Source organism: Ammospiza nelsoni, chromosome 5 (assembly GCF_027579445.1).
Source record: "Ammospiza nelsoni isolate bAmmNel1 chromosome 5, bAmmNel1.pri, whole genome shotgun sequence".
Lineage (NCBI taxonomy): Eukaryota > Metazoa > Chordata > Aves > Passeriformes > Passerellidae > Ammospiza > Ammospiza nelsoni.
Genome location: NC_080637.1, coordinates 68,300,405 through 68,327,363, shown reverse-complemented (window position 1 = coordinate 68,327,363; position 26,959 = coordinate 68,300,405). Strand labels below are relative to the sequence as shown.

The window sequence follows — 26,959 nt, the reverse complement described above, 5'->3', positions numbered from 1 at the left end:
AACTCCTCTCCCCTTGGAACAGAAAGCCTGTCTGCCACCACAAAAGGCTCTCCTGCCTCCTCTACCAGCCATGCTCCTCTGGTCCATCCTCAGTCATAAATACATTAAGGCCAACATAACAAAACAAAATGCGATAAGCACTGAAGGTCTTGGCAAATACAAAACTGCAGCACAACCCGCCCTGTGGGTGCCACAGTGACCTACAAACTGGGCTGCCTGCTCTGAGAGTCTCTAAGTGTATCAAAACTGAGATTGCTCCTTCTGCCCTTGGTTCCAGTCTCATCTCTCCTCTGCTGATGTGCATAAGGTTTCTCGTGGCCATTCCCACCTGCTGTCAGTTGTTGCCCTGCGATGGCTGCAGAGCTTTGTGCATGGCAGCAGAGGCAGCAGAGGGTTTGATCCAGGGGATGGAGAGCAGGGAGGTGGTGGTGGTGGTGGTCATGGTAACCTGAATCATCTGCTCGTTTTGTATCAGTCTAATGAGGGTTTTGAGACGTTCCAGTGATGACTGAGTCCCTTTCTGCTGGGCCATCAGGCTGGTTTTCAGCTCTAAGCATTTCTGTCAAATAAAGAGGAGAGGAGAGAGAAGGAAAGACTGAGAATACATTCAAAGTTGTGTCAAACATCTCTCCAAACATCCTCTGGTGCCTTGGGTGCACATTCTGCTCAAATGAACTATGTTCTCCTTTGGGGAAAGCAAAACCACAGCTTAACAAATGGAGCAATCAGCAGTGCTGCACACACTGCAGCAGCTGTCTGAGGGAACAATATCCTTCCCAGGCCAAATGCATTTGGAGGGTGTTTCTGATTCCATCCTGTAGACAGGAACACCTTCTGCACTCCACAGAGATGCCTGGCACGGGAGGGCAAGAGCTGTGTTACTGAAAATACAGAAGGCACCACTCAGGTCTCTCACTCTTACCAAAGAACCCTGATAAATGCTCACCAGGATCCATTTCATATGTGCCACACATTTCAGGGAATAGGCACTGTGAAGACACATTAATCTCACTGATATCTCAATGATATCAATATTTTTCCAGAAGAAAACTTTGCTCCAAGACACAACTGTCACACCAGAGCACTCACAAGAAAGCTTTCATCCCTCAGGGTGGCCACATTTCTCCCTGTGATCTCTTGAAATAAAAACCTCCATGCAAATGGGCACGAGAGCAGGAGCTAAATAAAGGCATCCCAAATCCTCCATTTCTCCAAGAAGAGGTGGGAAGAATCAGTAATTCTCCCATAAATTTCTGCATCCAGCACCCCATTCTTCAGTGAGGGACAGACCCACACCCTGAGTCTGTCTCCACAATGAAAGGGGACAGTGGCGTCTAATACCTGAAACCTGTTTTCTTTCTCCCAGAGCACCCAGGATTCTGACCAGACCAATTATTTCTCTGCAGATTGCTTCCCTTTGGTAATGGTCCACATTGCCCAGGGGTGGGGATTCTCCAGTCCTGGGGAACTGGGAAATGCTCACTTGAAAATCAGCCTGTTTGGAAAGCAACTGTGTGGAGCTGCTCAGAGGTTGGTTTAGGGACATGAAATTTCACATGAAAGATAAATTATGGTCTGTTTTTACCATTGCAGCTGTGGGTGTATGAGAGTGTTCTTTTTCATATAAATCTCTGTTAAAATATCAGAATGAAATTGCTCTGTGTGGGACACCTTTAATTTATTTTCTTCTTTCAAGTGGATATATTTCCAATAAATATAATCATTGGCTGATATTACCATTTAAATAAGACAGTGTTGCCCACTGGAAGAACCTGATTCTGCTTAGGTAGAAATCTTACTGATTTTGACAGCTATGACACACACCTGATAGCTGACAGCTTTTCTTTTTCCAAATTCCTCAGCCCACTGAGCACTCTCCTACCTATTACACACATATGTGGTTCCATTAGTGCTGCACACATGTACAGGGAATATACAGTGATGTCTTTTAACAAGTTATTGCTTTTCCTTCTACTCTGTTTTACGTGATAAATATTTTAACACGCCCCCTCTGGATAACTGCAATGGTAAAACAAGCAGTGAACAGTTATTCCTGCAGCTGCCACTTGGCTTTTTCCAGGGTAAGGAAGTGACAAATATTTATTGAGGCTGCCCTGCAAACTAACAGCTGCCTCTCAGGATGGAGGTAGCCCCAGACAGTTCCTTCAGCCATGAGGGGTAGGAATTGGGCTTTGAATTCAGCTCCTCATAGCACAATATGAGTGGAAGACACCTCCAGACAATATTTAGCTTTAAAATCAGTTTGGAGAGACGAAATAGTCATGGAAAGATGCTACAACATTCAGTAAAGATGGTTATTTCTACTTAATACCAAGAGGTTTGAGCTAATGGACAAGCAGCTACCACCTGAGGACACACCCGTGACCAAACTTTTCCCCTGGAAGATGGAAGTGCCTTGAAGTCATTGGGTACCTCAGAGCTATAGATGCAACTACAAGGAAGGCAGCCATGGCTACCTGTGGAGTTTTGTTGTGTTTTGCCACAGAAATTCAAGTGATCCCTCCTCCTCTGCCTGCCAGAGTGGCTTACTCTTGTGCATAAAGAAAATGCACACGTACTTCCTCAGAGAAAAACACATTCACACTTGAAAATCTACTGCTTGGGAGCTTGAATCATTTTCTAGCCACAAAATACAATTTTTTGGGGCTTAAATTCTTGATGAGCATCTCTTCAGGAGATTGTGTGTCCCCATGAGGTGTCCTACCTTCACTGCACTGTTGAGAAGTCGATCTTTTTCTTCCAACTGTCTGTGCTCGCTCTTCAGCTCACTGCTCCTCTTTAATAACTTTCTCTTCTCCTCTTCTTTAACTGTGGAACAATAAGATTAAGGATGCAGAGGTTAAGAAAAGGATGTACTGTGCACTTGAGGACAGAAAGGTATTTTGCAGGGTGAGTTTAAGGTCTCATTAGTCTTTTATCAGCAGGTATAGCAAAAAAAATCTGGAGTTTCTGCCTGCAGGAATTTCTTCACTAAAAGGATGGTCAGGCATTGGAAGGGGCTGCCCAGGAAGGTGGTGGAGTCCTCATCCCTGGAAGTGTCCATGGAACAGCTGGACATGGCACTCGGTGCTCTGGGCTGGTTGACAAGGTGGGATCAGGTTGGACTCAATGAACTTGGAGGGCTTTTCCAGCCTCAATGGTTCTGGGATTCTGTGCATGAGTCTGTGTCAATGGTTAGCACACAGGAGGACAACCCAAAAGGTACAGGGCACCCTTAAGGTGAATTAAAATTAATCCTTAGATTTCATGTGATCCTGGAGGTCTCCTAGAAAGAGGTGAGTGGCATTTAGGAAGAGGCCAGCCCCTTGGAATGGCAATAGTTAGTGACCCTGGCAGCAAAGCACAATCATAAGTGTGCCAGACCTCCATAAAGGTCCTTACAAATATGATCTAATGCCCCAAACAGGCTGTTGTAAGAGTGCAACAGGGAATTAAAAAAAACCAATGCTCAATGCAGTGCTGTCACATATGACTCAAGTGGCTGCCATACCCCATAACACAGAAAAAATGAGAAGCTGGGGCTGCTGTGGTGTCAGGGACACTAGCCTGGCATTGTGTACACATCCAATTCCATTGCTCTGCTTAGCCTGACTCTGCCTCACAATGATTCTGCCTCAAAATCCTGTTTTCAGCACTGTTCCAGGGAAGGCACCCTTTGATGACAGCTTCCTCCAGCAGAGTGAAGTTCCTGAGAGATCACTTTCAACTTCCTTACAGAGAGAAGGCAGCAGAGGAGCAGATGAAGGGGAAGGGGACAGGAAAAGTCTGCTCTCCCCAGTCACTCATGGTCCCATGACCTACACCATCAGATCTGGCAGCATTGTAATGCTATTTGATATTTCAGCTAAGGACTCACACAGCATTGCTATCAGGAGCAGGGAATCCCTTGTCAGAGGCTGAGTTAATCCCTACCTGTTTTATGAGTAACATAGGAGTGAACAATAGCCAGAGTTCCAGTCCATGGCACATTGTCATCTTTCTTTAAAACCTATAAGCCCAGGAAACAATAAATGGTTAGGATTCCAAAAAAACATGCATTAATGTTTGCTCCAGCCTTACAGTTTGGCAGGACCAGAACTTGGGTCCTTGTCTCAGAACATAAAAGTTATCTCAAAGCTAAGCACAAGGAACTCTGTGGCACAGAACCTACACTTTAGTGTTTTAATAATTTTTTTCTTACTAGTGCAATCAGCATTATTCACAGCAACTAGACAGTTTAACATATCTCACATAACTGTGATGAACAGCTGTGTGTAACAAATGTGATTTAAAGAAAAGGAAGTTTTCTCCTCACACCTTTCAGATCCACTGGTGAACAATGTCTTCTTCTGACACTGCCTCCCTCATCTCTAAGATTTACATTCTTTTGTCTGGCTGCATGCTGGTGGTGCCACTGTAAACAATGGAGCTGAAGGAACTGAAGGGACACCTTAAGAGGACAATTCTTAGCAATTACAGGCAAGCTACAGCACTCCCTGTATGTTCTAACTCTAGGATGGTGAAAAATACCATAAATAAATACTGCAAACTGCACTAAAAGCCTCTCAGTGCTTCTTTATCTAATGTAGTCCACTGAGCTACCACCATAGGTTAGATTTGTTTAGGAGTACACAAATCTGAGGTGTCTCCCATTTTCCCTTCTTGGTACACCATGCTGCATGTAGCTTACCTTCTGTTGGCACTTTGGGCAGACCCAGAGCCCTTTGGGGGCAGTTTTGAGGGGTGGGTCCAAGCAGTTGAGGTGATATGCTCTGGGACACGTGCCACAGGGCTGCAGGTTAACGCCACGCTTGCAAGCAGTGCAGTGCTCATCGTGGTGGATCTCGTTCTGCAAGAGAAGGGTGCCCTGGGTAAAGTCAATCCATTGAGAACTTCTCTCTACACAGCATTCAAAGCCTCTACTGCAGCAGACAGGCTCCTTCAAACACGAAATCTAACTGTCAAAAGGACCCTGACAGACACAGAAGACAGAAATAATAGATATATGATAGCAACAAATACAAACAACAAATGACCCAGAAGCAAGTCATAGAAATTGAAACAGAAACATAAAACCCTACTAATTAAACACAGGAGAGAGTCAACTAATACAGCCAGATTGTGGTACAGGAATTATTTCACTTTTTTCTCTGCCAGTGTGTTACTACAGCACATGTATCCCCATGCATGGCTCTGTCCTGGATCAGAGTTAATGTGGGCATCACTTGTCTGTCATGCCCAAAGCAGAGGAAAGCATAAAGGAAAAGGGTTCTGGGGAAGAAGCACAGTTCCATGTTTCATTCCCATTGCCTCAAAGGGCAGCTGGGGAAACAGGAGGCTGGAGCACAGCCTTGGGCTATAAACCCTCCTTTGTCAACTCCTCTGGCCCCTTTCTCTCTGGCACTAATTGGTCTCTGCTCAGACTTGCTCTGACAATCTTTCTCCAACAAGACTGATTAGTGCTTTGTGTGAAGCAACACACAACATGAACTGAGACTCATCAACAGAGTTACAATGTCATGTAGTAGATTGCTATGCTAATCTGGTGGCAACATTAATTACTCTTTTTAATTAAGGAGACACTGATTCTGAAACTCTCATGCCTTGTGAGCCATTACAAAAAATAAAAAATTTCCTACTGCTTTTCTAGGAAGTCGAATAGTAATTTTATGTTTCTCAATTCCAAAAGTGTGCTTTCATTTTTTGGAATAGTAATTTAAAAGTTTCATGGCAGTTTTAGTCAGGTTTGTATCCTGAATTCTAAACTTGTCCTGTCAAAAAATCACTCTCCAAAATATTACTCTTCATAAACTACCTGCTCAAAGAATCCTAATTTTAACCCCAATGTAAGGAGATATTATGAAAGAAGATCTCCCAATGTAAGAAGATCTTAATCTGTATGAACTAGAATGGTTACTCATTTTTCTTACCAAATTTTCATTAAACTCATAAATCTGGACTAGCAATTTCTCAAGCAGTAGAGTCAACAAAGGGACTAAACTCAAGCCTTGCATGTTAAAGCCCAAGAGTTCATCTCTAAAATTCTAGCTTAGGGACTCAAAGATTTAGTTAAGTGGGAGAAGTGAATACTGCAATCAGGTACCTTGAGAGTGACTACAACAATCAGGGGCAAGCACTGAATACACAGTGATGAGAAAGATACCTGCTAATACACAAACTTTGCCACACATACCTTCCAGAACGAATCCTCATTTGCTAGCATGTAAAAGAAGGGCAAAAAACAGATCAATGGAAAATACTATGCTGCAGTGGTTGCTAGTTCTCAGCTGTGGGAGTAATTTTAATCAAGATGTGGCATATGAGATCAGGACATTGCCAAAATTAATGCAGGCAGTAAAGAATGTAACAGCAAGCAGTGAAGTTAGCATTTGAGATTTAAAAATGTACATTGCAGGAATCCCATGTCCAAAGGTTTGATGCTAAAAGATCATAGTATTTGGAATGTTCAGAAATTTTCATGCAGAGCTCCTCTCTACATGCCAGTATTCAAAAAAGTCTTCCTGAAGGACAACAGGATGCTGTGTATTGAAAAGGCTGGCCCTGAACCAGCAACGCACTCAATGTGGAGTGTGAAATGGGTGCCTCCAACTAATCCTTAACACAGATTTAAATGCTGAGCTGATTCCTGGACAAAATGGTCAGCTCCTGTAGGAGTGAGCCTGAGGGGATCACCAAGTCCTTCTCATCAGACTCCTCCCACCCAGAACACCAGTGACCTCTGGATGAACTGAGTCTGCACTGATTGTATTCACAGCCTGACAGGAACAAGAACCAACAGAGCTCACTGGAAAGCAGGCCAAGCCTTCCATAAAAAAAAAAAAAAAAAAGAAAAAGAAAAAAAAGAAAAAAAAAAGTGGATATCAAAAAATAAAAAGCCAGAAAAAATAAAGAGCTTTATGGAAACTGCATAGTGTGCTGATTTAATAGAATCACAGAATATCCTGAGCTGGAAGGTACCATCAGGATCATTGAGTCCAGCCTCTGGCCCTGCACAGACACCCCAACAATCCCACCCAGTGCCTGAGAACATTGTCCAAAGTCTGCTGGATCTCTGGCAGCCTTGGGGCGGTGACTGGACCCAGGGGAACCTGTTCAGTGCCCCTTCACCCTCTGGGGGAAGAATCTTTCCTGATATCCAGCCTAATATGGCCCTGGAACAGATCCAGCTATTTGCTTGGGTTCTTGCAAGGGCTGCAGCACACTGTCCCAGTGAAAAACACTTCATGGACAGGGATTTCTTTGGATTAAAGTGGAGGCAACCAAACTGATACCACTCCTGCAGAGTGCAAGAACAGGGCAAACACTGAGTAAATGCAGAAGCATCCTTCCAATGCTGGCAGTTTGTGGCTTCCCTAATGCTGAGCTTGCATCTTCATTTTTATATCTAACAGCCTCTGATAGATTTTTTTTTTTCTTCCATAAATTTCTCTCCCAAGAATTCTAGTATACTTTGGCAATGAGGTCCATAAATAATCACAGACTAATAAAATGTGTAGATGTTACTTCATATCTAAAAATACACACACAAAGGTCCACCAATGTATGACACCATGATTACTCAGGGGATATAAATGTTATTCAGATAAACAGAGGCTTGATAATTGATGAATCTTTTGTACAAATGATACATGTCAGGGGATGTGACCTCATTTCAGAAAAGACATTTTCATTTAAATCAATCCTGATCAATTAACATTTTGATCAAAATTTACAAGAATTGTCCTCTTCTGTATATCCAGAAATGACAGTTGCTTCCTGGACATCATGGGGAATTTTTTTTCAGTTTGTTGGTCTTTTCAGCTCACTTTTGCTACAAAGTTTTAAACTTCCTAAAACATGTCCACTTCCCTCTTTTAGTTGCTGAAAAATTAAACTGAAGACAATATTTTTAAAGGAGCACTTTATAAGAGAAGGGCAGCCATCTCTGCTTTGAAGCTGGAGAACTGCATCACTGCAGAGCCAAGCAATCTGGGACAGCACCTGCCTTCTGCTCAGTGCTTGCACAGCATCCAGCAAAACAGGGCTGGTGCCAGAAATATCCTTGCAGAGGTGGGGGATTCTGCTATAAAGAAGTCCATCTCAACATTCTCAGAATATGCAGAACTCCAACAGGTGTTCTGGATTCTGGAAAAACCAAAGATACAGGACTCAATCAGGAATTATGATTAAGGAGAGAGGGTGCTGATTTCCAGGAAGCTCTGAGACAGCTGCAACAGTAGACATCTGTCACTTGCCCACTTCCTTGCAAATAAAATGAGAAACATGTAATGAAAGGAAGGTCAGCGATATCAAAACCTAACTTAAACTCACCAAGGGGCTGAAGGCACAACTTGCTAATAATGCCATCCTGTCCTAATTTCTCACGTGTTTACATGGGGAAAACAAGTGCTATGATAAGACAAACAATATTTACAATTTTAATTTTGAGTATAAAACTAAGCCAGGAATAATATTCTTTCCAGTGGGGCTCACATGCTTCCTGCTAAGAGGCATGTCATCATAGCTGCTTACTGTAATAACCTCTCCTGTCCTCTGAGACCCAATGCATTAGAGGTAAGTAAAGTAATGCATATGGTAAGTAGGCCAAGTGTTTGTATCTGAAATGTGAAATTTTGAGGGCAGAGAGAAGCGTTGCTGCCTCTCACTTGGTGCTCCTGTGGTGCAGGAAGTCAAGGCAGGGGCAGAAAGGTGAATCTCAAACACAAAACATGACACTTGACAGTGAGATCAAGCAAACACTGAAAAACTGTCAAAACTTCATGTCTCAATTATAATTACCCCTGAAAATGTTCCTAATACTGAAATAATATTTGACTTAGATAAAGGTCTCTCTTCCCTTATCTCTATAGCTTCTCAGTAGAGAAAAAGTTATAAAAGCAAAACAAGGGCAAGGACAGATTTGAATTTCTTTACTGGCTTCTGAAACAGAAGTTTCTCACTTTCTTTCTTAAAATAGTACATGGGTCTTGTCTAAAGAATTAAACTATACGCAACATTCTCTGTGTTTCACTTCTCATTCCCAACTCTTTGTCTTCTCTGTGTTGCACATTTTTTCCTGAAATGTGCTTCTTCCCCTGAGCTAATCATCAGCATCCCGAAATGGCTCCTCTGAGCTGTTAATTCTCAAGGCATTTGCTATTAAGTTTCAGATATTAAGTTCTTATGTACAAGTCTGGAAGGCATCTTGAAGGTCATCAGGTCTAGATTTATGACTCTACCTCCTGGAATCAGAAAAACTGGCTTTCAGCCCTTGTTACTGAAGCAAAATTTGTGGAAAATTTCTGATGCTTGAGGATGGAGAGCAGTTTCTTAAAGCCAGTCGGAAGAGGCAAAAAAAGTCTAAAAGAGTAATAATTTTTTAAAATGTATTTTTAAGTACTTGGGGTTGGCAACACTACTTTCTTCAATCAGTTCTCTCACTGCATGGTGCTTAAAGTGCCTGGTTTAGGTTGCAAGATGTGGCTGGTGTTGTGTAATCTATTGCCATCTGTTAGAGGTGAGGCAGTTATCTGCTGTTAATTGGGCCAACCATTAAAACCAGGAGGGCCAGTTTTCTTTATCCCCTGCACAAACAATTCTCCCTCTAATGAGCCATTGAGTCTCACTGCATAACTAATAAAAATTACACAATCCCATTATGAGATGCTCTGCCCAGGGGGAGGAGCCAAGCATTACTAACTGGATATAATCTGAGATTTGGAACACCAGAGACAGCCTTTCCCACTGGATTCCAAGAGGAGGAGGTTTCTTCTCCACTGGATTCCCAGAGGAAGACCAAACCCATCTACAGCACCACAGGACCTTCAGAAGAAAACTCCACCCTTATCCAGGATCCCTGCTCCAACAGAACCACCCCTATCACTGCAGGAGGGCTGCAGCCACCATTTAATGGGACTGCTACCAACACCCTGACCCATAGGGTGTCAGGGCCTATTCTGACCCTGTCAGTGTTGTTTTGTATTACTGCAGTACTATTTTTCTTCCCCCTAATAAAAAACTGTTATTCCTACTGTCATATCTTTGCCTGAGAGCCCCTTAATTTCAATATTATAATATTTCAGAGGGAAGAGGTTTACATTTTCCATTTCAAGGGAGGTTCCTGCCTTCCTTAGCAGACACCTGTCTTTTCAAACCAAAACAGTGCCAGAGATCAGATTTTCCACTGATTGCAGAGGTTTCGGATCCATGTCTACAAAACCCTTCCATTGTTTTTGCAGGAAAACAATTTCTTTTCACTCCATATTAAAAAATACAGTGACATTACACAAAGCAATGCCCTGTAGTATCCTAACAGTAACTCATATGAAATCCTACTAATAAATTTTCAACACATCATTAGAAGAGTAGTATATTCATTCAAAAATATGCTTACCTGTCGTTGAAAGGAACAAGGGGTTATTCAAATAATTCGATGCAAGGCGTTTCCTCTAGAAGGGAAAAGAAACCAACCCCCATGTCATTGCAGTGCTCTGGTTTTCTCTTACATTTCACACTATCAACCTCCATGGGCTTACCTCATACCTAACCAGCTCTCCAAAAGCTACTTAGAGACCACTGACACAGTCAGTCAAACAGGTGCATGATTTATCTTTCTAACAAGTTTTCCATACAGCAGTTTTTTGTTAAGAAGAGAGAAATACAAATTGTGAATGTTATTGATGGGGTTGCAGGATACATGGTATGGATTAGTAAGAGCAAGACTACAGCAAAACTAACTCCAAGCCCAACAATGTCCATAAGGGAAAATTGTTGCTGTGAGATGACATTTTTATTTGCATATATGGAAATGGTGATGGGTTTCTCACCTTCATCTATATATATGCACTGAATATATGAGATATCATTTTATTTTCATAGCCTGAATAGCCTTTTTTTTTCATAGGAAAGGGTTACATTTTGGGTTATTATACATATAAAATTAGAGGCGTTTTGCTACTGAATTTTTTATTCTGTAGTGAACAAACTATTCTCTTATAGTTGGGTGCCTGAGAGTCTGTTAATGAACTTTGAATAGATGTTTCTTTCTGCAAAAATTAACAAGCACAAAGTATAACCATTTCCTATGGAAACAAGGCTACTGAGGCTATGAAAATAAAATGGTATCTCACTTTTTTAAGGAAAAAAGCTTTGAGAAGAAAAAGCACCCCATTCAAGTGAAGACATAAGACTGTGATCATATTTTTGTAGTCAAAGTATCACCACTACAAATGCTGAGCTCCTGCCATTTTGAGGGGTGTTGGCAAATAAAAGGTCTAATTTACATGCAATTTCAATTTAAACAATAATGAATTAAAGATCATTCAGTAGACTAAATTAAACTGCACCAAAATATCTGAAATGCCACCAATACCTCAATTCCCTGATTAGCAAACCAGTCTGAGCAGCTAATTGATTAGAGAAAAAACATCTGCCTCCATTTTACTTGGATGACAATCCCCATGGTCAGTAGTTAATGACAGCTCCTAATGAGGACACAGCTGATCAGCCACAGGAGTCCTGTACAGACATTTCTTTCTCTCTGCCATCCTTCATTCAAGCATATGCTTTTGAGAATAGATATTATGAGAAATATGAACTAGGGGTGCAGTAGACCTAGGCCATCTTCTCTTCCACATATCCAAGGTAGTAGAGTTTGTCACAAACACCAATCTGGCTATAGCCACAAAATTCTGCTACAAGTATTTTAATAATCAGGACAAAAACGTCTAAAGAGCCACAGATTTAATGCTAGCAAGGCTAAAGTTCCTACTGTGCTAAATACTGCTCATTTGGACATCAGTATTTGCACTGAAAAAAAAATAGTTGAGGAATTCTGAAGAACTCAAGTGCCCAGAGCTGTTCTGGAGTATAAAAATCTCCAGTGCTTTCAAAAAAAGAACAATCAAACAACTCAGCAGTTTGACTGCAGCAGTGTGTTTCTTCATAGTCTCATCTGTTTGCTATCTGCCAACAAAGACAGGAATCTGAAATACTGGCATACCAGAAATTCTGCATCACTTATGCCTAAATAAAGAATAATCACTTCTTTAGTCCTAGAGAACTCAGAACACAGAGAGGCCTTGCTTAAATGGAGAGTTGGCTACAATTAAGTTTCATCCCAGTAGAAAGTTCAGACAGTAAACCCAAATAGTGCTGAAATTTTAAACATGAAATTTTAATTAGCTGAATAAATGCATATATGCTAGTTTAGAATCAAAGAAAAAAATCTATAAAATGTTAAGCCTATTTATATGCTGCTTTTACGCCAAGTTGGCAATCCAATATTAGGCAGGACCAAATTGTGATACTTCTATAAATGCAACAGTGTAAGTGTAACAGACAACAGAGATTATCCAGAGCATGTAATTTTTAATCATGCATTATTATATTTATTATGCAGATTTCTATACCCTCTGCAGACCACAATGATTCATAAACCAACACACCCATTTTATGAATGTGACAAATTGAAAAAAGATAATAACAATAACAATAATAATAATTTGGGACATAAGAAAAGAGAATTTCTTATTTGGTAAGAAAAGAGAAATAGCAATGCACATTTGAACATAATGCAGCACTTCTGTTGTCCAGTTATGATCTCAAGGGACTGCCTTTGTAGATAAAAGTAATTAGGTCCCACACTAATTTAGTTCTCTTGGACTTTATTAAAACTAAGATGAGTTCTAGTTTGGAGCAAGTGACGTTGTGTGGTGAAAACCTATTGCTTCGCCACTGAGATATTTTCTTTGTTTTCTACATCAGGATCTCTTTACAAGTAGCTGTGGTTTTGCATTCATATATATTTTTGTAGTAAGACACACTTAGACCTTTTATTGATATGAATTAGAGCTGTGGTAAAAGAAGTGAATGATGAAGTACCTCTGTTTCCAAGAGTCCACTGTAGGCTGGATTTGCTGTGCTTCTTCTCTTTCTTTCCTGACGCTTGCTCTGGATTTCTGTAACCATGGAAAGGAACACGAACTGTGAATTTCTCATTCATCAGGGAAAAATGTAGATATAACTTGTAAAGCAAAATGATCTTACCCTCAGCCCCTTGATCTTTGAGTTCTGTTTCATTTTCTAAAGTACAATTGTGTTGCATCAACATTGATATTTGCTGCAGTTCAAGGTTTGACAATAAGCTTTTCCTTGTGAGATTCACAGGCATTTTTTTATTTTTTTCTTCCTTCAAGGTAGACTTCTGCTGCCCTACAAGAATTTTATTATGATCTCTTCAGACACATATTCAGCAAGCATCATCAGAGAGCCTTCAGAGTACTCTCCTCCATGAAGGTTAGAAAAAGTATAGTTGAAATGGCACAGGTGGATTCAGTGATGATTTATCCACCCAGAACATAACTTCATAATCCTGAGCTTGCAAAATGTCATTTTGAGTCATATGTGCATGCTTGTGTCACTGCAAACACCAGCACACAGATGGCTCTTTGGATTGCAGCCCATTTTATTCCTTCCACTAAACTTCCACAACTCCCTTCCACTAAATGGTGACACCTACTGAAGATGACACATGCTGAGGGCTGTGTTTAGCAACCACCAGCCATGTGCACAACTCTGGAAACACAGAGAGATGGAGCAGATTACTCAGCCACAGAAATCTGTAGGTTTAATGTACTTTGATCTGAGCCAGGATTCCATTTACATCACATGGAATTTCTTTCTCCAGCTCTTGACGTCAGTTCAGAATGCTGAGATTATTACAAGCATGTATTTTAGAGCCTATTATTTTGATTATAAACCCCACACGCATTTTAGCAAGGAGAGCCACAGCATCCATCCCATGACATGAAGCGTGTGCTCTATTCCAAAATAGAATATTTTAAAGTAAATAAATATGTGGTAAATTGTATGTGAATATTATAAGGTAAAGTTCAGACTTTGTGCTGAGGTACTAGAGGGTATTCTAAATGCCCCCATGGTGGTAATACCTCTGCTCTGTCTTGCTCTATCTCAGAAGGAGAGGAACTGACAGGAGCACGTTCTTCAGCCCAGAGGCCCCGGAGCCCACCCAACAGAAACTCAGGACACCATCTGATTATGCAGGAGATCTGGTGTCTCTCCTCAGCCAGCATCTGAGCTGAAGAGGTCTATCTCAGAACACACCCAGCACCAGAAATGGCCTTCAGGGTATTCAGCAAGATCCCCCACCTGTAATCCAACAGTAAGATACAGGTGAGCTTTCAGGGTGTTTATATACTTGGGAACTGGATTTCCAGCTCTTAGTTCTGGTTTCCAGCAAGTTTCAAGTGTTGATCATTCCCATATACCATTTTAAGCACAGCTCCAGTACAGGGTGTCAGTATTTTTGGTCATGTGTTGGACATAGTGTCCCTGGAGATGAGGCCAATACTTTACATGGGTTTTGTACTGGCCTAACTTCCAAGATTGGATTTAAAAACTTCCAAGAATGGATTTAAAACTTTCCATTCACGAAAGAGTATTGGCTAAGCTGCTGTGCTTGGAGTGATGGATGCATCAGAAGGAAACTGATGGACAAGAAAAACAGGAGAGTAACTACTAGCTGGGCTTTCCTATGGCAGAGGGACATGTCATCTCTCATGTTCAGAAGGTGTCTTCTCCTAGGGTACTTGAAATAGCACAATCACAAGCTGCCATGTGACTCAAGGGGCTGCACAGAATCTCACCACCAAGAAATGTGTGATCTGAAGCTGCACTAGGATGGGAGATAAGTGCCTTGGCTGTAACCACTGTAACATCACATTAACATCATTCAGGCTACGCAGACTCCAAAATTCAGGATCTTGTCTGGGAAACAATTCAATCCTAATGTGAAAATATTTCCTATGAAATGCTCATGTGCCTATGCTGAAATATCCATACTGAAGCTCCCAGGCTCTTTGAAAGCCTCTAAAGGGAATTGTGCCTCAGCAGCAGGGTGAGTGCTACACGGATCCAGTGGCTTCTCAAAGCCACAAAAGAGAAATGTTGTTCTTGATGTCAGTGCCAGTTCTTCTAAGGGAAATGCTCTCAAGACCCAAAGGTAACAGAAATTTCACAACTGAGGAACCTTGGTGCAGCCATGGCAATGCAGAGAAAAAACTGGAGTTAGGGCAGGCCTGGTCTTCCAGAAGTGGTCACAGAGATTTACAATTGGGATTTTCAGTGGCCCAAAAAAAGAAACAAAGAATTAAATGCAGCAGAGTTTTCTTGGTATGTAACTGGGGCAAGAATCTCATAAAAGGACAGTGATGGATCTGTTGCTCTTGGTCCTTCTTAGTCCCAAGTTAAAGAGAAAATTTCTTTGGTATGTGCTCTCACCAAGGGAACAGAAAATATCTGGTGGGGTCTGAATCACAGAGATGGCAGATACTTGGAATGCAGCTTTTGAAGAGGCATTGCTATGGTACAGAGATAAGAGCTTGCTGGGACAAAAAGTAATAGCAGTGGGAATAGATGGAAAAGAAGAGAGAGAGAGAGAAATAAATGGAAACACCTTGAGATGTACAATACCCTATGCAGCCATCAGGGAGGGAGAGCACTTCCTTAGTGGAAACAAAAATACCATACATCTATGTACATGTGGAGTGGTTCTGTCAATAATTACACCTAGACAGAGCAAAAGCATACACTGGTGTGCTGTCTTTTGTTACTTGTTACTTCTCCTAAAAAAATATTGTGCACTTTTCAGAACATGATGCAATAAAGTTAAATTAAATTTGTCTCAATTGATGAAATCATAAACATTTCAGTAATCTAGATGGACCAACATATGCATTCTTAGAGTGACCTGAACTAAAGGTCCTTCTTTTGAAGTTTTGCTTTCTATCTTTTTTTTACAAAATTGTAATGCTAAAAGGTGTTTGTAATAGCCTAGAGAAAGAGATTCAATATGTTACAACCATGCACTGCATCACAGAATTAAGCTACCTTATTCCTTAGCTTATCAATTAAAAAAATAGAAACGAAACAGGAAAAATTAAATGGTAATACATTTGACAAAGATGAATGAATTTAAAGATAGCTTTATGTTGGAGGCCAAAGTCCAGTGAGCTGCTGCCTTCACCAATCAACACTCTGCATGGTCATCCTATGAAGCCTGTGATGGCAATTTTCCTTCAGGGAAAGCTGCACCTTGCAGACTGTCAGTTAGTGGAAGCAGCTGTGTTTATTTACTGGTAAAGATGCCTCACACTCAGGCTGTGCAGAACTGAGCTCTTTCCCCAGGCAGGGAATGCTAGTGTGGAGGTCAGGTGGAAAGGCTTCTGGGCAGATAGAGAAACACACATAGAAGTGGATCACAGCCCTTCACCAGAAAATTAATGAATAAAATTGAAAAAAACTGTAACACTGTGAATTAGAGATACTATATGAATAAGCTTTTAATGATCCAATCTTGATAAAGTTAAATTCCAAAAATGTGAAATTGAAAAATAATTAGAAATTTTAAAAATAAACTGAACTGTATAATGACTACTGCTTCCTGATATATAGCAATGAATGATAACTGTAAACATGACACAGTAAAATAATAACCTTTAACATGTGAAAGCTATAAGGAAATCTCTGACAGTTGTAATCACCAATTCTGATGAAGAAATACCCTTTCCATAGTAAATAGCTCTTGGCTGGAACCATTTATTTAATGCTAGTAGAAATATAAAAAGTGAATTTGTCTTCAAGAATTGATTCTGCATGGTGAGTGTTGCAGCAGCTTGGTTTAAAATGAGCATCTCCACACTTGGTGTAGAACAGAGAAGAGCACTGCTGGCATTTTGAACATAAGCAATAAATCCACACAAACAATTCATTAGTTTCAATAAAATCAAAGGGTATAGAATTATTCAAAATTAGGTCTTCTCTATTGTAAGCATAATTTGTATTTCTGCATAATTTCAAGTGTTGTCCTGTTTTCCTTAGACAAAGAAAAAAAGAACCAATCATCATTTGCACTTTTTGGATTATAAATCTTCTCCCCAGATTGTTGTAGCTTTTTGATTTCCATTTCAATCCATTACCATTAAGGGATTAAAAATTATGAAGGCTTAAAATTTCTTTCAACTGCTTTCAAATTCTCAATCACTGGGACATTAAATTATTTTTTTAAATGCAGATTTAAAAAGGAAAAACACTGAAAAATAGAAACAAGACGCACAGGAAACCTGCTGCATATACTGAGGAGATACTACAATTCAGATATATTTTCTCACTAATTCACAACTTGTCTTAAAACCAAAGAACTGGAAATCTGAGTAAAAAGAAATCAAAAAAAGATAGATACCTTGAGACAGTGAGGTAGCTAAGCATGCTCCTAAGTCTAAAGCACATAAAAGTTAAACTCAGTGCACTAGAAATTCCTAAGTATTTTGTTTACTATGGTCCATGGGATGGGTGGTAAACATCTATTGCCATTAACACTTTTTGTGATCAAGGATCACTGCCAGCTGACACAGATACTAGTTTTCTCCCCTTTTACTGGTGGAACCACACCAACTTGTTGTAGCTGAACTTGTAACTAAAACCATCAGGGTGCAATTCTTTCCTTCAAAATACCTGCATCATCTTGCCCATGAGAACTATTCTGCCACCCCAACTTGTCTCATGCCACTGGAAAATTTGCTAAACAAACTCCTTCCCCCCCCCCCCCCCCCCCGCCCCACCTCATCTCTAATTTCAGAGCAACAAAGCCGAGGCAAAGAAAGATACAAATCTGCTAAGTTTTGCAAGCTATTTTTGGAAGGTTGGAGAAGGAAACTGAAGAGGATGCAATGCTGATTTTAGCTTATGTGCAATATTTGTTTGAAGTCATATTCAGGAGCCTGAGAAGACATGCTAGATGCTTTCAGGCACAGGGTTTGATGGGAAGTTTGTTAAGTTTTTGGCTAAGTGGGGAAAAAGGAGGGAAGGAATTCTTTGAGAAGTAGTCTTAAGTAAGTAAAATCTTATGAAACAAATGCCAGATTTTCACCTCTGTGAAGTTCACTGTGGAACTCTAGAGGTGACAGACAATCCACCCAAAAATGAAAGTCCATCTCACATGGGAGAGAGCAGAGGGCACTTGTTGCATATCTAGGCAAACATCTCTGAACCTCATAGATCCATCAACCAGATCAGTGGCAGTCAGAGCCCTGGCAGGATTTTTGTTTCACTGTTTCTCCCAGGTCTTAACATCTTTTAGAGGACCATGGTGACTGAGTGAGCCCAAACACCAGCCTGTGCCAAGCAGGGCCAGCCCTCGTGCCCCTTGAGCTTTGCCATGGGGTGGGAGGCACAGCTAAGGTCACCCACTACTGTGACACTGAAAGGCACAACTGTGCAAAGGTAACCTTTCATCTGATTTTTTCATTTTCATTTTTTTCAGTTTTCATGCCCTTCAGAGTAGGAGAGAAGGAAAACTGGGAGGGAATCTTGTTGATGTGTATAAATATCTGCAAGCAGGGATCAGAGCATGGGCTGGGCTGTTCTCCTTGGTGTCCAGCAGCAGGACAAGAGGCAAAGTGCAGCAACTGATGCCCAGGAAGTTCATCCTGAACATGAGGAAGAACTTCTTTTCCAGAAGGGTAACAGAGCACTGAACAGATTGCCCAGAGAGGCTGTGGAATGTCCTTCTCTGGAGAGATTCAAAAGCCATCTGAACACAATCCTCAATAATATGCTCTGGCAGAGAAGCCAACAGAAAAGATTTCACTCAAAAACTGAACTGTAAATCAACATATGCCACCTTACCTTCCAAATGTTCTGTTGTAACCAGTCCTAGTGCTACCATGAAGGCAATTTTCTGAGGAAAAAATAAACAGGTTAGATTTTCTATTATAATGATCATGGTAAGAAAATAAATAAAATTAGCATTGTCAGAATAAACCCAGTAAAAATCTTTTAGAAATGTATCTTATTTGAATGCATAGTAATGTAAAGAACTTTAACAGAAGATTTGTTTGAGATATGCCTGGTTCTCCTTGTATGACTACATAAACTCAAGCAGTTCAAAGATGTCTGAAGCAAATGCTCAATGCCTGCTGATCATACACAGCACATGATCAATATTCAGTCAATTCAACCAGTTCAATTTCACATTGCTGGCTGGATTTTTACTCAATTCTGTAGTGATTTTGTATTATTTTTTACAATCTGGTCATGACACACTGTTTTTATTGGATATGAGCAAGCTGTATGAAGTGAAACAAGTATGAACTGTACAACACTAAACAAGACATCAGAAGCATATTGAAAGTCCCCTCCCACTAAAAAAAAACACAAACAACAAACTAAAACCAACCAACCAAATATAAAAACTCCCAAAAATTAATCTTCCCAAGTTTTAAAAATAATATCTTGGGCATGGATTTTAAGATGTATACCGATCCAACATTTTTCCTCAATGGGGAATGAACAAACATCTCCCACTGACACTGGTGAACTAATTTTGCAGCGTGAAATCTGATCTAAAATATTATTCACAATCTTCTAAACTATACATGCACAAAACATATCTTCATACCCAAAAAATCTTCAGAACATGCTGATTCAGTGACAGGACAAGTATTTGAGCAGATTCCAAATTTTCTGTCAGTGATTTCTCACTGGAAAATGTTTCCTTACAGAAAGGTTTTCCTGAAGTTTTTATTGCATGTTTTTGATGAAAACTGAAATTACACTGTGTTGTTCCAAGCCCAAACTGAACTGAACTCCTTGGTTTTCAGTCTTTGGGGCTTTGGGGGCCTCCTCTTTCTGCTGTGCAGAACAATCTTGTTGGATTTTTATGAGGTTCAATTCCACAGGAGAGACAATCTGACTGTGAAACTCAAGCTCTTGGGAAATCCAAGCCAGCAAAGCCCACAGTCCAAGGAAGTGTACAAAGACCATAGGAAAATGTAATTATCATACCTCAAATAAAATGTATAGATTTAGGTCCAACTAAAACACAGTGTTTAAGCACTAGAACGTCAAAACATTGTTTTATTCAAAGAGTGCCAGGATAACAAGTTTCAACACTTCCAAGCCAAAATTAGTCTGACCTTCCTGTTTTGTGAAAAACCTGATTTAACATTTCAGTTCAGGATAAAATCAACTAGTAAGTGACCAGAACTACAATTTCCTTTTCAATTCTGACTTTCACTTAGTGAAATTGTGAAAGCAAAAACATCCTCATTTTGTAGATGAAAAGATCTAACTATTGGATGGGTTCATCAAAATCAGAGGGTTAGGATTGGACATCTCTACCATTCATGCATCTGTGAAAATACCTTTGTCAAACAGGTGAACTAACACCCACATCAGACAGGAATACTTCTTTTCCACAACCTCAAGGGATTCATACTCTCCAGGTAGATTTAAAAATGGTGGTATAATGGCACTGGCAATTTAGATATATTCACACTGTATTTCTGCCTTCCATATCTGTGGTAATTACGCACACGTGTTCATTTGCAAGTCAGACCTTGATTTCAGTAATATTCACTCCTTACATGCCTGAAACACCAGCCAGGCACAGTGGGGGCCCCACACCTGAAGGAAAATATGAATATTTGATCCACTGTGCAGATCTGAGAAGAAAATTATTCACTGAGTAGGATTACAAGCTTCACGTCAGCCCTGTCAAAAAGTAACAGTGGCAGTTTGCTTCTCAGCACTGTGAGCAAAATAATAACAATTTTAGGGATAGAACCAGGAAGCTGGAATGGTTAATGTGTGTTTTCTCAATGGAGTGCAGAATTCTTGCATCACCCCAACATCAAAATGTGGAGAAAGCTCATATTTTCTGATGCCTGAACTGGAATTTGTGTACTGGAATTTTGCTAGACAATTTTCTCTTTTCATGCTAAAATTGTTTGAGTATGTATCTAACTAAATGCAACATACTTGCTTAAAATATGAAGAGCCATCACAAGTGGACTTGATAATTATCTCATGATTAAACACAGGAAGTGCTAGTTTTTATAGTTCCTTTTAAAGGAACTAGAAGATGCTTCCTTTTAAAAAAATCCCAGTACAAGCTGTATTCTTTTGAACAAGCATATTATATTAACAGCCTATTTGTTTTTATGGGTTTTGCTGTTTCACACCTCTGCAGCTGATTGTATTCAACTCAAAATCTGACTTCCACTGCAAAACTTTTGGTTCAAATATCACAGAGTCTATCGTTTGTCCTCTGTAGAGGAAGTTGCAAAGCCAAGACTTCATTTTCTCCAGATTTTCAATCCAGGCTTAATACTAGCATTTAGTTCGCAATGGCCATGTGTCCCTCTTGTGCTCAGGAAAAATTAGAACACCAGTAACTAAATAACCAGCATTTATGGCAGTATTTTTTCTTTTAGATAAAAACATTTTAGAATGAAAGTGTTGCCAGATAGTTTCCTACTATGAATTTTTAAATTACCAAAACGGTTTTGGCAGAATTCTGTTTCTCTCTGTGTTGAACTCAGGTCTCTTCAAGAAAAAAAGAAAATATTAACCCCCCCCTAAAAAAATAAACAAAAAACCCACAAAAAATAATATCCAGGGTATTTTCTCCCCAGAGGAGCAGCTCCCTTCTGTAATTCGCCCATTTCTATACAGAAGTCATCCTGGTGGGAGAAGGCCCACCACTGGATCCATCACCATTGTTCTCCATCCCCAGCTGTGCCCTGCTGATGAGAATGAGTGGGTGGCCTCCTCCTCGTCCTCCTCAGTCATGATCAGCTTCAGGGCTCACCAGCAGGATGACCAGGAGCTAAAGATAGTAATTATCTTTGCTTTTCTCAGTTTGTTCAGGTACACTCAATAACTACATGTGGGATTCCTGGTTATTCATAAGTCTGGTTATTTCTAGTTAGCTCATTTCAAATTTATTAAATCCCAGTCTCTCCCAACGAAGTTCTCTACAGAGCCATATTGGAGTTCCTGCCTCAGCTTTCTGCTTTGAAAATAAATAAAAGTGAGAAGTGCATTGAGTGCCTATTTTCTTTTTAAAAATACCATGCTGTTTTTGCTTTAAACTTAATCATCTGCTTATGAGTCGTGAGTGCTTTCAGAAATACACAGTATGTCTTTTCATGAAGCAAAACAAAGATTTTCATAAAAGCATTTCATTTTGTAATTACATGTTCTATTTATGTCATTACATGTATTTATACTAATTATGATGTTAGTTCTAATTACACTAATTGCATAAATACATGATAATCAACTAAAGTTTACTTTCAAAGAACAAAAGAAATTAACTCTAGACCTACCTATTTATGGCTGTGCCACAAATCTATGAAAGGAATTGTTATAGTTTAGGGCACAGTGTCAGCACCCTACCCAGAAAATTAAGGTTTTTGAGAGCTCCAGTAAACAGGGTAGGAACAGTGTCTGTGGTTAGAAAAAGGCTGTTGAGATATTCTAGTTTGCAATGTAATGAAAAATCTCACATTTCTGAATCCCATACCAAAAGTGTGCCCATTCCAATTGCCTCCTCCTGCATCTCTCTGGAAGGCTTTTATTAATTATTTTTTCCATGGGGAAAAGTTACAGACAAAGAAAAATGGATGTTTTTTTCTAGCATTCTGTTTCTAAGCAGGGCCTACTGGTCTTTCTGCCCATAAGGTGCTACAACATAAAGAAGTTTTTGGAAATACCTGCCTAGACAAAACAGAACTCTTCAGTCCCATCATTCTGTGGTAATGAAGATTCATGTAAAGGTCAGATTTTAAACTTGGGAGGTTTTCCCAAGCATAGTTTTGCAGAGCTTCTACATAGAGCAGTGATATTTTGGGCTAAAATATTTATCCTTAATACTGTTTTAACTTATGAACTTCCTAAAATGGTGAAAAAATTGACCACATGGATGCCTCAAGTAACATAATTTATATTGTAATAATTCTCCTAAACCTACAGATCTAAGGATGCTTTTGTGCTGCACATTTATTAGACCAGTGAGGTTTAAGATTTCACAGGAGCTGAGCATTTCCACAAAAGAAGTAGATTCAGTCTGTATAACTTCTCCAACTGCCCTAAAATTACACCTAATACAATGTAAACATATCCAGTCAAAACCCAAAATGTCTTTTAAGGAGACCCCATTTTTACAAAGAGTTGCAGTTTATACTTCCAGTTTAAATCAAATTTATAATTCCAAAAAGAGATTTAGTCTCATTACTTGTTTTCTACTCTCTTACTCAATTTAAAGGATTTTAATGTATTTCACACTAGAATCTTTGTACATATGGGACGACATATACCCAGCAAATGCAGGAAACTGTTAATACAATCTAAAATTTGCAAGATTCATTACAAAGATGTTAAAAGCTCAGCTTACAGAAGAAATGTTAATTCCACCTCATATACAGCCTCTAAATCTGATGCTATATGTTGGATAACAGAAAAGAAAATATCTTAAGTTTGTGTACACCTTTCACAAGAAATCCAGCTAAGCCATGGGGTGCCCAGATTATTACGAGACCTTTAGGTATTATGAGACCTCCAAGTCTTACATTTTGTGATAGTGGAAGGTTTGAATGCAAACCAAATTTGTGCAGATTTGGTGCTGGCAGAACCCCAAGCACAAATAAAGGAATCACATATGCACAGAAAAGAATGTTTAGATTTGGCCCCCATAACTTAACCACATTGTAGCTCATTTATTAAAAATTAAAAAAAAGAAATCACCTCTGGATTTTCCTCCTTTTTCTTTTTGGTAGCAGGCAGTCCCTGAGCTGACTCTTCAGGAGATTTCTTTGTCTCCAGTTTACTTTCTGTCTGGGTTTGGACTTGAGGTTGAATAATGATAACCTAAAAGACAATGTACAAATAACAAAATTCACTATATGAAACTGGATTTTTCTGCCTGAAACCTTTGAGTCCTCTTTGAAGGGTTACTTGATAGCCTACAAATAAGAAATGTAAGTCACAAGCCAAAAGCATAAAACAACCGGATACCTAGGTTAAGGTCCTAAATCCATACTTAAGTTCCTAAAAATTAATTATTATTGGTGCATTATAAACCTGCTGCAGCCTAAGTCACTTGATCAGTGCCTCTGAAAATTAGGACAATTTCTATTTAGAGGACTGGTGAAGGTGGCAGAGAAGCCATGCTTTAGCATTTTTGTTAGTGATCTTAAGGTCTTTCCTTTGATTTTATTTTGTGTACAAGTAGAAAAGATGAGATAACTAAGCTTTCAAACGCAGTTTGATCTCAGTCATACCAGTGTTTTCTCAGAGTAAATAAATGGGGATAGTAAAGAAGGTATTCCTCAGGCAACTGAGGTCAGACTTCAGTCCTCAGCCTTTACTCGTTAATAGCAGTGGATGTCCAGATTTCCATAAACTAAAAAAAAATTAAATTTAATTTAAATTAAATTTAGGTCTTGTTTAGAACCTACAGGAATTACAACACAAATCTCATTCACACATTTATGGTAGTATATCCAGCTGCTTATGTTTGAATTACCACATGAAGATTTACATGATGTAGGTCACATAATCCAGGAGCTATTAAATTAAAAGAAATGAATTTCTGCCCACAGAACTATACATATGATTTCATACCTATAATCAAAAGGACTGTGGAAGCTTCAAAAAGACTTCCCAAGGACTATCACCTTCTAGATAAAGATTATTAGATTTGAAAACTAGGCCTTTTCCATCTACTTCATTGCTAATTTTCAATCAATGTCATTTAAGTGTTAGATACATTATCTCAACTCAGTCACTCTAGAAGATTCAGAAGCATAAAAAAGGATGGTTTTCTGAAACAGCAGTCATTTTAAGTAAGAGAAAAATAATTTATGTCAAAGAAATGGGGAAGAGATGTCTGCCTTTATTTACCTCAAAAGTCATCCTACATCCTATATATTTTTTTAGCACTGTATGAGAACTTGTGCTGCCAACAAGACCAAAGGATCCCAGTAGTAAACTACAGTGAATGTCTGCTTGGTACATTAGCAGCCTGTATGGAATCTGACTCTGGTATAAGAGTGGCGCAGTTCTTGCATTCCAATGCTGAAAAGCAGTACAAAGATGAAAGAAGTAATTCATAGCCTGAATTTTTTCTTTTTATTGATTCATCTCCTGGTCAGTTTTGAAACCCTGAGCTCTCATTTTATCTGATCTTCCCCTGAAAGAGCAGAAGGGAATCTCTGATTTTTTATGTACTCCCTGGCGTCAGTCAACAAATCGAATATCACTGTATCATTGAAGAGGGAGTCCTTAGGAAATCTGAGCCTGTACAGAATTCAGGGATTTCATTAGTGATTCCCTCCATTACTGAAGGGAATCTCTGATTATTTTATGTACTCCCTGGTGTCAGTCAACAAATCAAGTATCAGTGTATCATTGAAGAGGGAGTCCATAGGAAATGTGAGCCTGTACAGAATTCAGGGATTTTTTTAGTGAGGATTGGCTTAAGGAAAGAGAAGTTCATATTAACAGAAGGTCCTGTTAATACCAGTCTACATAAAGATGTGTTTTGTTCCCAGTAAAAAACAGGCTTGTACACAGATAAAAGTCCGCCAGCTTCTATGTGTCCGCGTAAGAATTCTCCCGTTGCTTTCTGATTATTTCCTTTGAGAAGAACCACTGCCAGCACTCCCAGGGCAGTATTTGCTCAGTTCCTGTGTTTGCTGCCCGGGCACTCACCTTGCTGTCGGCACTGATGAGGAGTGGCTGCACTTTGATGCCGTCGTTGACCACCGAGACAGCGGCGCTGGTGCTGAGGGGAGCAGCATTGCTGGGGGACGTGGAGATGATGGCATAGGCCACCCCAGCACCACTCAGAGGGGACGACAGGGCTGCGGGCTCGGTGGCACTTTGGGCCGGGCTGCTGTGCGTCTGTCCATGGCTGACGGTGTTGTTGGCGGTGGGGAGGGCAGGGCTGGGGTTTTTGATGCTCACTATGGTTGCCTTCTGGAAGGTGGGAGGCTGCTTGGAAGGTTGGTCTCTGCACGGGGAGATTGGGAGGCTGTCTGGAATCAGGGTCTTTGGCCTAACCTACAAACAGAGAGTGAACAAACACTGCACACCGTGTGGAATCTCTAATTGCATTCACCATGGACCAGGAGCATCTAGAAAAACAGAATGGAGCAACTGCAAGTAGCAAACTATTCATTTATTTGTAGATATATTCCCAGTTCTTCTCAGCTGGGTCATTTTGAAGTTCTTAACTCATTGCAATGCTAAACAATAAGAAGAGAAGAAAGTCAAATCCTTATTTTGATCAGCACACATCCACACAAATGCTAGTCAAGTCACATCCAGTTCTCATTAGCGATTTGTAAGCCAAAGCCTTTGTGAAGAATGGAAAACCCAGATTCAAAAATTTCCTGTTCTGAAGGACACAACATTTTAACTATGAATTAAGGAGAGGGAGCCAAATCTTTAAGGGAGTTGTGGGAAAGCATTTACAGGGACAGTAAAGTATAAACTAAAGTATTTGCTTTTATACTGGTGGATTGGTCAATAAACATCCTCATATGTTTAAGACATGCCATGTCAAATGGAGAGGAGATCAGTCACACAATCACTTAACTCACAAAAAAATGAATAAAATAAAGAGAGGCATACAAGAAACCCATAACCACCAAACATCATATTTGGTTGCAGTAATTAAAGAGCTAACTTGCAGCTGTGGGTGGATGCAGGAGAACTTCCATGAATGGAAGAGGACACTTTGCCCTGTTTTGCAACAGCTGGAGCTCTACCCAGAGCCATGAATGATAGCAGCAATCAATTGTTTTCAGCTGATGTGATGTGTTTCCAGTGGTGTCATTAACGTTACCCAGTCAACACAGCTCTGCCTTAACAACATGTTAAGTATAGTTCCAGGACTGAAAATAAATAATTTAGAATGCTTCACATGGAGTTAGCTTCACTCCCAGCTTATTGGTTAACACAGCTGATAAAACAGTCAGTTCCCTCCGTGCTTATTTAGTCCTGTCACTTCTTGCACCTTCCATACTGTGAAACAAAATGACAAGTTCTAACAGACAAACACGGGGACAGCTGCCTGTGTCACCACACTGGA

At 39.9% G+C, this 26,959-nt stretch overlaps 1 protein-coding gene across 1 annotated transcript in view; it reads right to left on the bottom strand.

Annotated features, from left to right (window-relative positions):
* Nucleotides 1–334: 334 nt before the first annotated feature.
* Nucleotides 335–26,959, bottom strand: part of PHF21B (PHD finger protein 21B) — a 132,473-nt gene continuing 105,848 nt past the window's right edge. The window contains exons 5-14 of the mRNA XM_059472906.1: nucleotides 25,576–25,926; nucleotides 23,608–23,730; nucleotides 18,706–18,757; nucleotides 12,883–12,959; nucleotides 10,394–10,448; nucleotides 6,194–6,216; nucleotides 4,691–4,849; nucleotides 3,934–4,009; nucleotides 2,726–2,829; nucleotides 335–559 (exon numbers count right to left, since the gene is read on the bottom strand). Of these exons, the coding sequence (XP_059328889.1) occupies nucleotides 335–559; nucleotides 2,726–2,829; nucleotides 3,934–4,009; nucleotides 4,691–4,849; nucleotides 6,194–6,216; nucleotides 10,394–10,448; nucleotides 12,883–12,959; nucleotides 18,706–18,757; nucleotides 23,608–23,730; nucleotides 25,576–25,926 (1,245 nt within the window). The remainder of the gene's footprint in view (nucleotides 560–2,725; nucleotides 2,830–3,933; nucleotides 4,010–4,690; nucleotides 4,850–6,193; nucleotides 6,217–10,393; nucleotides 10,449–12,882; nucleotides 12,960–18,705; nucleotides 18,758–23,607; nucleotides 23,731–25,575; nucleotides 25,927–26,959) is intronic.